This window comes from Pleurodeles waltl, chromosome 4_2 (assembly GCF_031143425.1).
Source record: "Pleurodeles waltl isolate 20211129_DDA chromosome 4_2, aPleWal1.hap1.20221129, whole genome shotgun sequence".
Taxonomy (NCBI): Eukaryota; Metazoa; Chordata; class Amphibia; order Caudata; family Salamandridae; genus Pleurodeles; species Pleurodeles waltl.
Window position 1 is genome coordinate 446,815,425 of NC_090443.1, and position 17,379 is coordinate 446,832,803.

The 17,379-nt window shown below is 45.4% G+C and overlaps 1 protein-coding gene across 5 annotated transcripts in view; it reads left to right on the forward strand.

The window, feature by feature from the left end:
* Positions 1 to 17,379, forward strand: part of GMIP (GEM interacting protein) — a 273,982-nt gene that overhangs the window by 97,911 nt on the left and 158,692 nt on the right. For 2 of the 5 annotated variants that reach the window (XM_069231747.1, XM_069231748.1), the window contains exon 1: positions 1,658 to 2,278. The exons of the other annotated variants lie outside the window; for them this stretch is intronic. In XM_069231747.1, the coding sequence (XP_069087848.1) occupies positions 2,257 to 2,278 (22 nt within the window). In that variant the 5' untranslated portion in view covers positions 1,658 to 2,256. Of the gene's footprint in view, positions 1 to 1,657; positions 2,279 to 17,379 lie in introns of those variants that run through there. 5 annotated transcript variants of the gene reach the window in all.

Sequence of the window (17,379 nt, forward strand, 5' to 3'; positions counted from 1 at the left end):
CTTGGTTGAAACTTGTCAGTCCTGACCAGAGGGACCCTTGTTGAAGCCAGAAGCACCCTCCGACTTCCTTGGATCAGTGGCACTAGTCCCCTGCAAACGGCAGATAAAAACACTTGCAGGATCCAAAGTTTTGAAGGCCATTGGCCCCGCCTCGGATTGTCAAAAGCCAGCTGGTCCAGTGTCTTCTGGGTGTTGTAGTCCAGATTGCCTACAAATTTCAGGCAGCTACATCACTCCCTCGGACCACAGGAAGTTCCCAAAATAATTCTGCACCTTTACCACTGTCAAAGCTTGTTGTTTGCCAGTCTGGTAACTAACCCCCACACTTGCCACTGAAGGTGCAGGGCACAGCGTGCATCCTGCATCCTGCCAAGGCTTGTTGCTTGCCGGTCTGTTAACTAACCCCCACACTCGCCTCTGCAGGTGCAGGGCACAGCATGCCACCTGCATCTGACATTTGCAACCCAGCTGAGATTTTGCATCGCTTTGTCAGCACCGTTGTGTAAGCGGTAAAACCAGCACCAGTGTGTTGTACCATTCAGTACCATGGACAGACCAGGTAGAAATGGACACACTGTTGTGGCCTAGTCTCAGGACCCCACAACCTTGGCGCTGAAAAGGGTCCCCTCAATTTGACCTGTAAATGGTTGCTTGTTACCAGGGGCTCCCTGCCATTGACTTCAACTCAAGTCCTGTTCAGCACCATGGACATCCAGGACAACACTGTACCCAGATGCCATGAGCCAAGTAAAACTGATCTGACTGTCGTGATCTGATCCTAGGGACTGCACAACCTTAATCCTGCAAGTATTCCACACAACTCTCTTTCTAAGTACGTTTTTGCGACCAGTGATATTTCTCCCATAGACTTCAATGCCAATTCTGTTGTGATTTAATATTGCGTCCAAGATCTATAACTCTGGTATACTTTTTCTATTCTGTTGCTTTAGTGTTTAAATTAAGATAAAAAATAAGCTCTGTTTTATAAATGGGTGTTGGATTTCTTTTGAGTCGTGTTATCATCCATGATGGTGCTCTGAAATGCTTAACACATGCTCCTCTGGGTAAAACCTGACTGCTCTTTACCACACTACCAGGACTGAGTTGAGGATTTACTATTGTGAATCCAAGGACCATCTTAGGGGTATTGTGAGAGTATTACACTGTGAGGACATTTCTTTTTTAGGGCAACCCCACATTGTCATATGAAATCATTGAGGTCTGTCTGGTTTCTATTTCATTAACACTTGTTGGAAGATGTATTGTATACCAACTAAGGCTGAGTAAACTGTTAATTATGCAGGAGAAATTCATAAAATTTGTGAACTTCACATAAAGTAACATTTCTTGAAATTGCGTGATAAGCGATGTTGCATAACTTATGGCTACAGGGGGACTGGTTCTTGCAGAAAATATCTCACTTAAGAGACATTTTCTGCTCAACTGGTTCCCTGCCGGAAACTTGCAGGACTTACCTGTAATGTACTGCCAAAGCATATTTTGCATAATTTTCCTGAAATCTCACAAAAGAATCCAGAATAACGCGCATTACTAATGACACTATTGAAGGTGTTGTAGGCACTCCATACACCACAGTTCCCTACGCTGTTCAAGCTGCAAGAGCGCGCTCTTGGTTAGAGCGCTAATGGGTTAATTCAGAGGCACCGCGAGTGTTCGCCTGTGTTGATGCAGATAAGATGGTTACTCAAAAGGGTGGGTGGCTGAGGAACAAGTGACGATGCTCTGAGGATGTGGCGAGAATCTGAAAGGGGAAGTTGAACGTCGTCTCTCTGCGCTTTGCTTCTTCGCGAACGTTGCTGGCTCTGAGGTGTACTCGAGTGTCCTCAGTATAGAAAAGTATGAGGATCTCGGTGGCGAGGATGCCCCTGGCACGGCGCTGGTCGCTTTGAGCGCTCCTGCGAGGAATGTGTGGCGCGCTGTATGGAGTGGCCTAGGTGGGCACCCCCGCGAGGGCCGCTCGCCCAGATCAACAGGCCACGGCCGCCCTCACCTTGCATGGAAGCTATGCACCGCTGCGAATGCCTCAGCTTCCTGGCACGGCCGTGCAGGGGTGGGCAGGAAGTCGGTCAGCTCCGGTAAAGCCCTCGCGGTTCTCCTTCCAGGCTGAGCGGCAATGCCAGCAAGACCGAGTACCACGAAGGGGGCTCCTGTACCCACAGCGTCTCAGCGCGGCACGACTGGGTCCTAGTTCAGCTTCTAGGAGCTGCTGAGGGCTGGAGCCCTGAAGGTGCGAGCATGGGGGACTCGGCGGAGAGAGGTAGGGGCTGTGGTCAAAAGAAAAAACTACTGAAACGCTAACGTCCTCCTCGCTTCCTTTCACAGTTTCTGTTTTCTTTCTTGCACTTACCTGTAAACGGAAACCTACTGAGCACCTTCTATGATCTGTTCCAGTAGCATTCTAGCAGTGTAAAAAACATGGCACAACACAGCAAAACATAAAGCCACTTACGGTTAGATTTAGAACGTTTCAAGGTCAATAGGATGTATTTAATTGACGTGTAGAATGCGCCATGAGTCGGTTGTTGCGGAGCTGCGCTGTCTAACGGTCTTGGTGATGTTGCTCTCTTCGTTAAAGGAACAAGCCGGCAATTCACATGCGACCTCATTAGTGCAGCTACATAATAACAAAACATATCATAGCTTCCTCTTTGCTCACTCTCACTCCTCATACTCGTGTACAAGTTCTGCATCGCGTCTCTCACTTCCAGACACTTTTCTAACCTTTCAACCTTGCCCTCATTCCCTCTGGTACCACCAGTTTCCGCAATGGCCGCGTAAACTCTTCTTTTCGGCCATTAATATCATATTGTTTGCCTTTGCTATTATAGCTCCTTGACTACAGGTATATCTGCCTTCACCAGGCATGAATGACAATCCTTACTCTCACTTTCTTTGTGAGCTCCTGCCCCCACAAAGTATGACACTTCTTGTCTCAAGACTCTGACTTTCTACACTCTCTCCACACCTTCCTGTCCAGGCCATGGCCTTTCATGAACATTCCCACCTACGTCCTCCCACCCCTCTGTAACTAACTCCACCTGCCATCATTCTCTGCAACGTTACTCTCTTTGTCACTTTATGTCTGGCCTGTGGAACCTCTTGGGTCTTCCCTCTCTCTCCCTAAATCCCTTACTGGGCCTGCAGACTCTGTAACCCTCACCAGGTACGTACTTCCTGTCTCTGACCTTCCACTCGCTCTGTAATCTCATGTATCTTCCACCACCCTATGCGACCTCCTGTCTCGTCCTTCACACTCTGTAAACGCCTATCACTGCCCTCACTCCCCCTGTAACATCATGTCTCAGTCCCGCCTTGCTCTGTGCCTTCCTGTCTCCGCTCTCACCTTCTCTGAAGTGTCTTATCCCTGTAATCTCCCGCTCTGTTACGAACATTTCTGCCCTCTCTTGCTCTGTGACCGCCTATCTCTGTCAGTACTTAATTTTGTAAGTACAATAAGGGCCAGGGCCCTCATCAGGAGGCCACTTCCGCCTGGACTTCCCATTGCCACTGTCAGCGCTGCCAACTGCAGTCACAACACAGCTATTAACCTTTACACTCCTACAGTTGTGACAATTCCGATTATTCCAGGCCCTCAAAGAAATAAGATTGGGTTTGGCAGCATGTATTAATAATTTTAACACATATTGAATTAATAAACAACTGTTGTTGTGCTCGTCTCTAAATTAGAATAACAGCACCACCATGTGGCAGACTCTCATAAGTGCTGGTGTTGACAATTAAGTGCTGGTGCTGGTGCTGAGCACCAAAAGCTATTGGCTCGAATTAAGCTCTGGACTCTTATTAGTCTCTCTGTAACCCCTATTCTGGTCTCATGGTTTCTTCCTACCTGTGCCTTTCCTCGCTCTATGTAACCTCTTGTGTCAGTTGTCACTCACTGAAACATATGCTAGGTACTTGCTCTGAAACATTCTGGGTCATCCCTCCCTCTCTGCAAACCTTTCGTCCCTGCTCACACTCATTTTGTAACCTCCATTCACTACCATCACCAAGTATGTAACTGCCTGTCTCTTCTATTTCTGCTTTCACCGTTTGTAACCTCTGTGTCTTCCCTCACTTTTGTGACCTCCTGCCTTTGCCCGATATTCACTCTGTAACTTCCTGTGTCTGACCCCACTCTTTGTAACCTTTTTGTCCTGCCACAAGTCCCTGTAAACTCTTGTCCTTGGCCTCACAATCTCTAAAGCCCTTGCATTTTTCATCACTTGCCCCGTAACCCCATGAATTTGCCCTCATTCTCTGTACCCTTTTGTGACCTCCCAACTCCCTCTGTGTCCTACACTTGCTGCAACATCTTGTATCTTCCCTCACAAACTCTAAACAACTTCTGTCCTTGACCTCACTTTCACAGGTGCAGTACACTAGGCCCAAGAGTCCTCAGGGGCCCATTAAGCCCTCATTATTGCTGTATTTTACAATTCAAACATCAGCTTTGGGCACCATTTCCTTCCTTGGTGTATGGCACACTAGGTAAGCTACTACACACTTTGAGTCTGAGTAAGCCTTCACTCTCTTTAATCTTTTGCCTTTGCACTTCACTGCTCTGTAAGCCTGTATCCCTGCTCTTATTCTGTGTAATGTTATTACCCTGCTCTCATGCTTTCTGTTACCTTCTGCATTTCCCAGGATGCTCTGTACTCTTCTGCAACTGCCCTCAGTCTCACTAGTATTCTGTTCCTGCCCGGTCTGTCACTGCTTGCTGTAATTTGTAAGTCCAAAGGTTCCTTGCACACTGTGCATTAGACAACCTGCTCCCTATTTTAATGTTGGACAGGTATTATATGTTTTTTTGCACTATACACCCTTGGCACCAGCTAGTGGATGAGGGTGACACCTGGGTACTCCCTAACCAATGGGGTAAAAGTTCCCATGGCCATCTCTATCCACTTTTTCAGTAGTGCCTGTTTGCCTTACTGCAAACAGGCCAAAAATGATAAGTGAAAGTGCGTTTTCAAGATGACGAAAATCGGTGATAACTCTGTACTTGGGCTCTGAGGGCTGTGTGTGCACGCAGGAGAGTCATAGGGAAATTACCAGTGTCTTCGTGCATCAAACACTAAAATTCAGGTTGATGCCGACATTGTACCCACAACAAGCCCAAAGACAGACGTCTGAGAGGGCAAAAGCATAGCCCTTCAACAGACAGTGTATCCACAAGAATTGCTTGGCATCTTCTCTCCCTTTCAAGTATTGCATGTGAATCAGCATACGTGACATGCAGTAGTTGACAGTATGGTGTCACAGGAAGCCCACAACCCACACTTTGATTATTCTATGGATTTCAGAGGAGTTATCTCTACCCATCTTTACCCATTGCTTCTGGAAGGGATTTCACAACTGGTTTACATATTTTCATGACTAAGCACAGACTTACAAGCTGAGAGCTAATACAAATTAGCCTCCAGGAACTTCAGGCAGGGCAAAGGTAGCTTTCTAAAAGTTAATTTTCCTTAATATAATAAAAAGATACAACTTCAACCTTGTATTGATTTTTTAAAACTATTAAAATAGTGGTTTAATTATTTTCCTAGCTGGTTCCTGTCCAGAGATACAGTATTAGTATTTTAATCTGTACTTCGGTTTTCCGAATAGGACAGCTAGGCCTGCCACAGTAAAAATACTGTTCTGGGCCTTGTCACTGTAGGGACATGGTAATATTACTTTTATACATGACCCATTTCTAAATGTAATGCACCCCTGTGGGCTACAAGGTCTACATAGGGGTGACATATGAATATTTACAAGGGATATTTGCACCTGTCAAAAAGAGTTATTCTCACAGTTCTAGTGCAGGTTTTACACTCGAGCAGTTAGGCTACAATGGTATGCCTGAAGCCATGTTTTCTTTTGTCACGCTAGTGGTTGGCACAACAAGTGCTGCAGTCCACAAGTGTTAGTAACTTTTTATGCCATGGGTGTATTTTCACACCATGTATTATGGCCTAATAGAAACGTTAAGTACGCCAGTCAGGGATTAGCCAATTTATAAATGTTTTAGGGGCCAGAGCACATACACGGGGCACTGGACAGCAGTGCCCAGTTTGTAGAGTCCAAAAACCAGCAATAAAATACAGTCCAGCAAAAGATGAAAAATCAGTGGAATCCACACAGAAAAAGCGGATTCCCTACACTGTACAAGTGCTTGTCCATATGGTGTTAGTGACTCTGTGAGGCCATTGTTCCTTCACCCAACATTTGCCACACAACTGCTTCTTAGTGGGATGCCGAAAACTGTAAACAGTGTGTCCCTGCTCCATACATTAGCTGCACAACAGCTTCTCCATGTGGTGCCAGGGATTCTCTAAGGCACATGAGCTTACGTCCAGAAAGTCCATGCATAAATAACAAGGTAGTTGGCATGTTACCGAGCTTGTGAAAGCGTTTTGTGTTTGTTTTTTTCAGGGATGCCAGCTACGCTTGTTACCAGGATTGCCTAACTGCCCCTGAGTTTCTTAGGCCTTGGAAACATTGTCTTGACCCTTCTTGCATCTTACCTCACTGCAGTGACTAATTTGTGAAAGAAAGAGTGCCCGTGCCCGAAGCTCTGCTCAGAAGGCAGTGGCCAGTGCAATTAAATGTTGGTGCACAGATCACAAAGGCTGGTAGTCTTTAATCCACTAGCAGACAGTCCTTTCACCTTTTATTCGTTCTTGTGGGTTCCTGCTTTTTTTCTGTGGAATGAGTTTGTCATCTTTCTCTTCCTCCATCTTTCTGATCTGTGGGTTTCCCGCCCCCCCTTACACTCAGCAAATATCAGAAGCAGAAAGATCAGTGCCAGTCACCAAAAATAAGTGCCAGTGGCCCCCACCGGCAAGCACTGGCTCAATGTAAGCACTGCCTCACTGTCTGTAAAGTCCATGGCTGCCCTCAATCCCTCTAAATGTCCGTCCCCACCATCAATCACTCTGTAGTACTGTATCTGCCTTCCCTCTCTGTATCAACTTGTATCTTTTGTCCCTATACTCACTCTATCTGTAACCACCTGCCTCTGACTTCAACCGTAACCTTCTTCATCTGTCCTCACTCTCTGAAACAATATGTATCTACTTTCAAGCGTTGCACATACCTTCCTCAACCCCCACTCTATTTATTTGACCTCACCAACTATTATTTTGCATCTTTCCTTTCACCTACTCCGTAAATTCATATACCTGCTCTTACTCCTTGGAACCTCCTGTATCTGGCCTCACTCTCTGCAGCCTCATGTATCTGCCAAGGTCGGCAATATATTCTGCTCTGCCAGCATAATTGGCAGATTTGTGGCCACTCCGTATTACTCTTGCAATGCAGAGTTCCAAAAATCTTCTACCGACCGCAGAGTGGCAGAGCGTTTTACCCACGTTCAGCTCGAAAACAGTAATTTGGCATCCCCTAGCGTGATTTTTGGACACCAAGAGGGCACCCGGCGAGATTTCTCCAATGCGGACTACACACGCGGCACTCCCAGCTCTAAATCACAGTGCAAGCAGCGCGATGTGCCACTTTCTGCCATTTCGCAGAAATCTGTGAAATTTTGCTGAGTTTTTTGTAATTCTGTGGAATTCTGCTGTGTAAAACTCTGCGAGTTCCGCCCAGGCCTAGTATCTGCTCTCGTCTGCCTTTGCAGTGCCCTGTCTGCCCTCTCTCTCTGTAGCCTCCTGTGTCTATGCTTATTCACTCTGTAACCTTCTGTGTAAGGTGCCACCCTCTTGATGACCTCCTGTCTCTTTCCTTACTTCTTGTAACTTTAAGAGCTTTCCCTCACTTTCTATAATCTGTCACTATTGACTCTTTTCTCACCTTCCATTATGTGCACACACTTTGTGAAACCCAGAGAGTCAAGGGGAGAAGCCACAATATAACAAACAGTTGTCTTGCCCTAACTTAATATTATTGTATATTTAAAGAAAATACATTTGGTGAAAGAAAGTGAGAGTCAGTGTAACTCCATTCAAGGAGACTCCTTTGTATTTAGGGGGACATCTCTTGTCTATAGTATGTGCAACCCAACACAAACCTGATTTGCAGTCTCTTATTTTCTTTCTTGTACGCATTGTTAGGTTCCAAATTTCCATAGTTCCACATACCCCTAGCTAATCACCAGCCATTGCGCACCCAAAGGTGTCATATATTGAGCAAAACTGACTAATCTCATTATACTGATGGTACTGTTATAAAGACTGGCCCCTGAAATGACCGGTGCTTAGCAGCGATTGGTTAGAAATATGGCAACGTAACTAGTTTACACAACTGAAGACAATGGCTCTGTGTCTTTTTTGGGAATGGCCATGCACTATTAACATTTTATAATGGTTGATGGAATATTACAATGATTCAAAGTGTTACTTCTCCAAACGCTTTCCCCTCAGGAGCTTGTTGTATCACCGAAAGGTAAGCTAGGTCATTTATATATTGTTGCGCATGCTACAAGATACCACACACTGAGTTGGTCCACGATCTGGCCACCTTGTTTGTGACAGAGTATCATCAATATAACAAGTGCAATTTGAATATTGAGGAACAGAAGAGAATTTGCATTGGTTTAGGGTGAACTGCACAGGTTAGGACTAAAATTATTCTCATCGCTGTGTTCTACACATTTTATGAATTACAGGCCAATGTTAGTGGTAGGGATCAACTGCAATAGGCTTTTGCCAAGTTAGACAGGAATCTGACATTAATGGCCTCTAAGGCATATATGCACAGGGCACGCTTCTACAATATTATTGATGTGGGCTTTTGTGGACAAAGAGGAATGGCATACTACTTCTCTAGACCCTAAATTGGTTTGACAGGAATGGAGCATATCACAACTCACACGGAACAATGGTGGACAGCTTATTGTATAACAACACTATGATCTTGCTGACGTTTAATTTTTTATACTGCATTTTCCACTTAATATTAACAGTTAAATGCTAGCCCCTATTAAAATCCGAGGACTATATGAAATAGATCATGGTATCATCCACATACAAATCACATAAAAGATTGTGCCAATACACTATGGTTGGTGAAGAACTGAACACAGTTGAGTTTGTAACTCTGTTAGGTAACACAATATTTTCCCTCTCCTCTTCCTCTCGCTAGACAAGCTTGGTGTCTTATGTGTCTCAAAATAATGTTTTGCTGTTTTGTTTGATTTTGTCATAAATAAACCTATTGCATTTTGCGCATACACTGTAAAATTTCCAGTTCTCCCAAATTTTACCGAAAAAGGACTTCTTAATTAATATGTTACTTACCTTAGATAGATGATTTTTCTGGTGGATACTCAATCTACTGTCAGATTCTTTACCTTTTGAATCCTTGCCAGCGCCCAACCCAGATCTGAAAAACTGGCAACTGCTCCATCTTGATGTCAGGTTCCATCCCAGACTTCACATTACTGGAGCAATAAAGATGCCATCCCAGAGCCATACTATAAGTCTTTGTCCATTTTTTCCAATTACTCCAAGAGACGGAGACACAGCCCACTCTACTGACAATTAGTCAGGGGGTGTACAATAATTTACATTGGAATCTTATTATCATTCGACCTAAAACCAGTAGCTCCTCAGAACATGCTGATGGGTGGGATCAGAGAGGCTCTCGGTAGGTAGATAGAATTTCCATCAGAAATGTTGTTACTTCTCTTTTGATGGATACTAGTATCTGCATATTCCTCACATCTTGAATCAGGGCTACAGTAATGCCCCTCTCAGAAGGTTATTGGTCTGAGGAGATGGTCACACCAACCATGTAAAATGGCCATTTTACAAAGTACATTTCTAATGTACAGTAAATGTGTGAATCGAGGTCCACGTTGCAGTCTGACAGATATCTAAGATAGGGGCAGCTCTGGACAGTGCAGAAGAAGTTGCTTTTGCCCTAGGGGAGTGGACCATTATACATTCAGGAGGTTACTTCTTGGCAAGCGCATAGCAAATCTTAATGCATAGCACAATCCACCCAGACATTGGGGCTCATTCTGAGCCCGGCGGGCGGCGGGCGATGCCCGCCGGGCGGAAACCTCCGAAAGACCGCACAGCGGTCAATAGACCGCTGGGATCATTTTGACTTTCCCGCTGGGCCGGCGGGCGATCGCCAGAAGATCGCCCGCCGGCCCAGCGGGAAAGCCCCTACAACGAGGAAGCCGGCTCCGAATGGAGCCGGCGGAGTTGCAGGGGTGCGACGGGTGCAGTAGCACCCGTCGCGATTTTCACTGTCTGCATAGCAGACAGTAAAAATCTTTGTGGGGCCCTGTTAGGGGGCCCCTGCACTGCCCATGCCAGTGGCATGGGCAGTGCAGGGCCCCCCAGGGGCCCCACGACACCCGTTCCCGCCATCCTGTTCCTGGCGGGTTTTACCGCCAGGAACAGGATGGCGGGAAGGGGGTCGGAATCCCCATGGCGGCGCTGCAAGCAGCCCCGCCATGGAGGATTCTCTGACCCAGGGGAAATCCGGCGGGAAACCGCCGGATCCCCTTTTCTGACCGCGGCTTTACCGCCGTGGTCAGAATGGGCACTGAAGCACCGCCAGCCTGTTGGCGGAGCTTCCGTGGCCCGTGGCCCTGGCGGTTTAGGACCGCCAGGGTCAGAATGAGGGCCATTGTCTACTTCTGGATAGCCTTGCTCTTTTTGGTACCAACATAGCCACTGAACAGCTGACCGTCAGTCTTAAATTCCCAGGTCCTGTGTATCTAAAAACTGACAGCCCTATAAGGGTCCAAACTGTTCTACCACTCCTCCTCCTTTGTGGGATAAGGGAGTGGGTAGAAAGTAGGTAGGGCGATAGCCAGGCCCATATAGAACAGGTTCACTACCTTGGGAGGAACCAAGCTTTTTCATAAAAACCCACTTGTGTGGGAAAAGAGACATGAATAGTGAACAGAAACAACATCTGCAGCTTGCTCAATTGCCAGAACAGACACATTTGTAGAGGGGTGACATACCGAAAGGTCAGAAATGCAGCCCCTTGGTTGTTGACATACCACATTTCAGTTGTGTTTGTTAGAACTTCAGATGGACTAACTGTGAATGGAAAGCAAGAATTCCTTCAGTGTACGTGGCTCAAACGGATTGATATGGCACATCTGCTCTGCTGGTGACTAACACCCTCTGATTTCCTCTTCCCCTAGAAGGGTATGCCACTGTAGAAAGGGGACTTTCCTCACCACTGTGGCCACTGCTGGTGGAGGACAAAAGGGTCGCCAACAAAATAAATGTTCTCCACTGATGACAACTGAATATCTTTTACTGCTCCCAGGTTGGTCTAAACATTTTCCACCAGTGCGCCTAAGTGTTGCATCAACTGGGAGATGAGGCATCACTGAAGGGCAAGCATGTGCCATTCAGCATGAGTGAAAAGAAGGACACAAGAAGTCAAAATGTCCACCAGGTGAAGGACTGTCAGGGCCAGGAAAAGAGCTTCCTCCCGAACCATCAGAATCATATGCTGAATGTTCCAAACCCTCTGGGGAGGTGGGAAGGGCCTGACAGATGTTGTGTGTCACACCAGACCTATGAAAAGAAGGTGATATGAATGCTCCAGGTGAGGAAAGTTGATAGAAAACACCAAGTTGATTAGCAGAGACGCTGTGGCGCTCAAATGGTCCAGTACTCGCTACCATCATTCTGCTTTCAGCAGGCAAAAATCCTGGTATGGGAACACGCATATCCCCATACTGCGAAGGTGTGCCACCATCACTGCCACTACCTTTGTAAAAACTCAAGTTGCCAATATCAATGTGAACAGGTGGACTGCAAATTGGTATCAGGTTGAGCTTATCACAATGCACAGGTACCCCCTGAGCGAATGCAAGATCCCTATGTAAAATACACACCCTCCAAGACAAGTCTCACCATACAGTTTCCTAGTTCCAGATCTGAAAACATTTTTAAGAGGGACATCATCTTAAAGTTTACTATGTAGAAATGCTTTTCAGAGCTGGAGGTCAAGAATGGGACAATGACCTCCATCCTCACTGGGCAATACAAAAAATTGGGAGGACTGTCCATGTCCAAACTTTTCTTCTGATCTGCTGCACTTTTGCTTAGCAGAGCTAAGACTTCCTGTTGCTGAATACAAGCACACTCATCTGATTGGGCAGAAAGGATGGGAGGGATGAGGGGAGGACACTCCTGGAAAGAAAGGGCATAACAATTTTTGTGATTTGAAGGACCCACTGATTCATCTTGAAGGCGTGTCAATCCTTCAATATGATGTGATACCACATCTTATACAGGGGCCCTGAGTTCCCCTGGGAAGAATGTACTTGATGTTCCCTAAGTACTACCAGAGAAATCGGTTTGGCTGCTGTTGCACTGGTTGGGAGGGCTGAAGTTGGCAAAACCATCTGCCTAGAATCCCCACAAAAAATGCAGTTCTGCCTGAATTGGCATGCAGTGGAAGCCCTACCCAGAGAATGAGCCACAGGCCTAATTAAAGTGTACAAGGGTCAAATTAACTTTTTTACAGAAGAGGCGAGAGCCATTAAAGGGGATGACCATCACATTTGCCTGGACATTAACCATGCTACAGAACCAAAAGTGTATAGGCTGCCCGCGAGATCTGCTGTGCTGTTTCCTGGTCATCATGAACCACCTCGACAAAGTGACAAAGTGTGTCTATTGGACTAGACATGACCATCTATGCTATGTCCCAGAGTGTGTATGAGGAGTGCCAAGGCAAAAGACAGGCTACACTTATGAACTTGAAAGTCAGACTTCCTGATGTAAAAATATTTTTCCCCAAGGGCTCTTTCTTTTTTGTCTCTTGATCAAGACTCTTTTTAGTGCAAGAGGTTACCTGACTTTCCAGGGAAGGGTGAGTCTAGAGAAAACTGGGTTCTTCTGGCCTATGACAATGGGAAAATGTGGTGCTTCATTGTCATAACAGCAGATGTTTGGCCCATGCTCCAAGAGTGCCCCATTAAACAGGAGCAAGGGCTTTTGAAGATGGGCTAGAAAAGTTCTGTGAGGAGATTGGGTTTATTCTTCTCTACAGTGAGAAGTATCTTGAGGACCTGTGCAGCCTTCTTTAGACCTGCCATAAAGGGAGCTATCTCTACAAGCGGTAGCCCAGAAGGGCACTCAGACTTCACCTCCAGTGAGACGTCGAGCCATCTGGCATATAGAAGGGGCAGGTATGCCACAGCATTCATGTCAGTAGGCGGGATATGTTGGCCACCTCACTACTATCAGCATCATCATGCCCAATGACCTCCAACATCTGAATGTGATCAGAGCCTCTGCCTAAATATCATTTGTCCTATTGTAATATTCTTCTCTAGGCAATGGCCTGTACTGAGAATGTGCCTTCTACTGCTCTTTCTCCCCTGACCTCTGTATCTGCCTCTTGGAGGGCAAGAGGATAGCTTTGGTTTTTGGAATTGGGTTGAAAGCCAATGTCAAGGTTGGAGATGGTGGTGGAACTGTGGCCAGCAAAGGACAAACCAGCTGGGCGATCAGTGTAGGTACTGCAATGCTGTGGTTAGTAGGGTGGCCCAAATGGGTCGTCTGGTTCTGGGAAGGAACTCAACTCCGACTGTCCAGTTGTTGGCCTTGAGGGTTCAATGGAGCTTGAAGGCACACCAGGGCAACCAGGGCATTCCAAAACAGAATCAACTAGGCTTGTGTCAAAGCCATAAATTGTGCTGCAATCTTTGGCTCAGTCAAGGGCAACATCAGGATTGAAGCTGGAACTGGGGTGTGCACTGAGGAAGATTCAACCACTTGTTTTGGGGGGATGACCCTGTAACCTACTTCTAGAGGAGGTTCAATGTCTGGACAGAAAGGAATCCCTCCTGCAGCATTTATTGTGTTTCTTCTTTTTGTCCTTGGATGATAGTGAGGACCCTTTCTTCGAGCGGGACATGGCATAAGATCAATACCGGGTCAAGAACTACACCCTAAAGATTTTTGCCTTCCATTTTTTAATGGGTTCTGAGTGTATGGACTCACATGACTTTAAGGCATGGTAAGACTCCAGCTACCACAAACAGACCTCATGAATGTCCGGAAAGGATATTTGTCTATGGCAGGAACAACAAGTCTTGAATGCTGAGTTTTTTTGTTGGAGACATTGTTCCTAACACTGAAAAAAAGACTCAGGTGAAAATCTTCCATAGAGAGCCACTTTCGATCTGTATAGAAGGTTGTGGAAAAAAAGGAACTGAATTTAGGGCACTGGGGTGGTGTCTAAGTAGCTCCAGTGATGGCATGTCCAGGGTGGAACCTGACATCAAGATGAAGTTTAGCACCACCAGCCAGCACAGGAGATCTATTCCACCTTTTCTAGATCCGGTCTGGGAGGGATTCAAGAGTTGAGGAATCTGTAGGTACAAGCATCCCTCATCAGTCATATGTCTCCACCAACTACCCTTTGACTACAGTTTTGAGCTCTGCCACCTCTGAGCTCTGAATGCTGATCGGTTTCGGCTCACTCCATTCAACCATGACACTTTGATACCTGGATTGTTTCACTGGATTAATCTGTACCCTTTCATCAATGCTTTTCAATACACAATTATGATGAAAATCGGTTTTACAGCTGAAAGTCATTGCATTCCACAGATAGTATGACAATGAAATATAAATACAGTTTTGATTGCAATACCCAATAGTGGAGCAAGCTTTCACTGCCTTGGCTGGCCTAGGGCTTCTTTGCTCATAATCTGATCCCTTATAAAGCACCATAGTGCTGTGCAAGTTCCTTCATGCATGCTCCAAGATTATTTACTTATGAGTTTTATTGAGTGCAGATGCCAAGAGGATTCCTGGCCTTAAGAAAAAAATGTAATGTAAGTAATAACTCAGCCCATGAAATCTAATGCTGAAAAAGCAAGGTTTTTAAATGTTCACTCAATCTATATTAACTAGTTTCAGAGCTAAGCTAAAGAAGGAAGCTTATTCTATCTTTTCCCCTCAGATATGCAAAAGGTGCCTCTTAGTTACTGAAGGAATTTGTAGGAGGTAGGCAGAGTCCGAGCCCAACACTTTTGAAGTACAGTAACAGAGAAATAACTAACACATTGAAAGTGGGCCAAGACCTTTAGAAGCCTTTGAACAAATATTCTGTCTCCCATGGTACCCTCATTGCCAGGAGTCCAAGGACTCGCCCTCAGTTGGATCTCCTCCTTCCTCTCCAACAGAACTCAAAGGGAGTGGAGTCCCCCAGGGCTCTTCCCTCAGCACAACAATGTTCCACTGTTCAACATTCACATGGCACCTTTCACTTGCATCATAAGAAACCAAAAGAACAACACCAGGAACAATTTCACTGCCTGCATGATTGACATAGCAAAATGAATGTGAGAGAACTGCCTCATACTCAACACGGACAAAACAAAGGTCCTGATCTTCGGAAATAAGAACTCCCCATCGGACTCCTCCTAATGACCAATCAACTTGGCTCTTAGGCCCACCTCCTCAGCCCATGCCAGGACCGTTGGCATAATCCTTGACAACAAGCTCTCAGTGAACAAACAAGTCAAAGCTGTGATCTCATCATGTTGTCACAAACTCAGAATGCTTCACAAACTCCTCAAATGGCTCCCCATGCACACCAGAAGCACGATCATCCAAGCCCTCATCACCAGCAGACTTGACTACGGCAACGCACTAAATGTTGGCATCTCCAGCCACATCACTCGAAGATTTCTAACCATCCAAAACACTGCTGCCAGTGTCATCCTAGGCATCCCCAGAAGAGTACACATCACGCCTCACTTCATGGAACTGCACTGGCTATTCATCCCAAAACACTGCAAATTCAAGCTCCTCAGCAATGCCTACAACACTCTCCACAACACAGGACCAGTCTACCTCAATGCAGACTCCAACTCTACCAAACTCCAGACACCTATGCTCCACTTCTCTCTGCCTCACACAAATCCCCCCACATCTGCAAAAGCAAGACAGGAGGACACTCTTTTTCATTCATTGTGGCCAAAAGTTGGAACAAACTCCTTCTACATTCCGGAAAACCACTCCACTCTTCAACTTCAGCAAGAAGCTGAAGATCTGGATGTTCAACTAGGAGCACCTCCAGACCTATGCTCCTGCTCAGGCGCCAGGATACCCTCATAAATGATAAGCTGCGCCCTACAAATCTCCATTACATAACATGTCTGGTAAGATTTTAGATTTCAAAATGTCCATTTGCTTGATGTGGTTGGGTTCATATTCCAGGATGTCCCTTTTGTTAGATGTTGTCTGATCAAGGGCTCAGATCCCAGAATGCACACTCCTTCATGAGATCTGATTCAGGATTAAATGCTTGATGGTCCCCTTATTTGGTGTTTTGTGGAGTTGTTGGTGTTTGGACTCAAGAATACACCTTTGTTTGTAGAGGCTTGGTTGGGATTTAGATTCTGCGCTGTTTTCTTGTTTATAGAAGCCTTGTTGAGTTTCATATTCTGGAATGTAACTAAGGCACCTCTTGAGAATGTCTCATTATTTGAAACATGCTCCGTGTGACAGCCTGGCATCCATGCCTTTTCTCTACAAACACCTCCTGTTATGACCGAGCGCTCAGATGAAGTTAGTGTTTCCAACGAGTGAAGAACACCTTTTTCTCCTGCCTGGGTTGAATCTACTATGTTTACAAGTATGAAAAGAGCATTCTCTTAATTTAGAAGACATGAGATTTGAAAGAGGAAGTGGAAGGCCGTCAGAAGCTACGAAGAAATTTCCTACTTCATGAGTCATATTTACCACCTACGGATCCCAGATTTCCACTTACTGTTGACCTCCAGAGACCTCTTCAAATAACTGACCTCTGTCATCGACAGGTTTTGCATCTGGGCATTGACTTTAATTTGCATAGCTGTAGATCTGAATTTTGACAAAAAATTGTATGTCATTACTTGTTAACATTATAACACAAATTGCGTTGATCAAACCAAACAGGTATCATGTAATATTAAAGCTCCATACTCTACATTGGAAGCAATGTGCTTATGAAACATTGTGAAGAATCAAAAGGAAAACAAGATACATCTGCTCCATTTACTCCAATGCAGGATACATTGAGAATTATTTCTGAACACAGGCCGACTGATAAGTAGCTAATTCGTTAAAAAAATATGTCCAGATTATCTAAATATTCCTGTACCAAAATTCAAAACCTGAATTGAAACCCATATGGCTTCTTGGTAGACTGAGCAGGTGCAACGCTTCGAAGACAAACCTCGTTTGCTAAAGACTTATTGGAGAAAAATGATTTAGACATTTTTACTGCACAACAATACCATCCATTTACAAAGGCCATGATGTAGTAAGACCTGGACAGAAGGGGTTAAATACCTGCAGCAAAGTACAGTCTTAGAACACCAACCTTCCTGCAGGCAGATTAAAATGGACTTTAGAGATGAAGAGA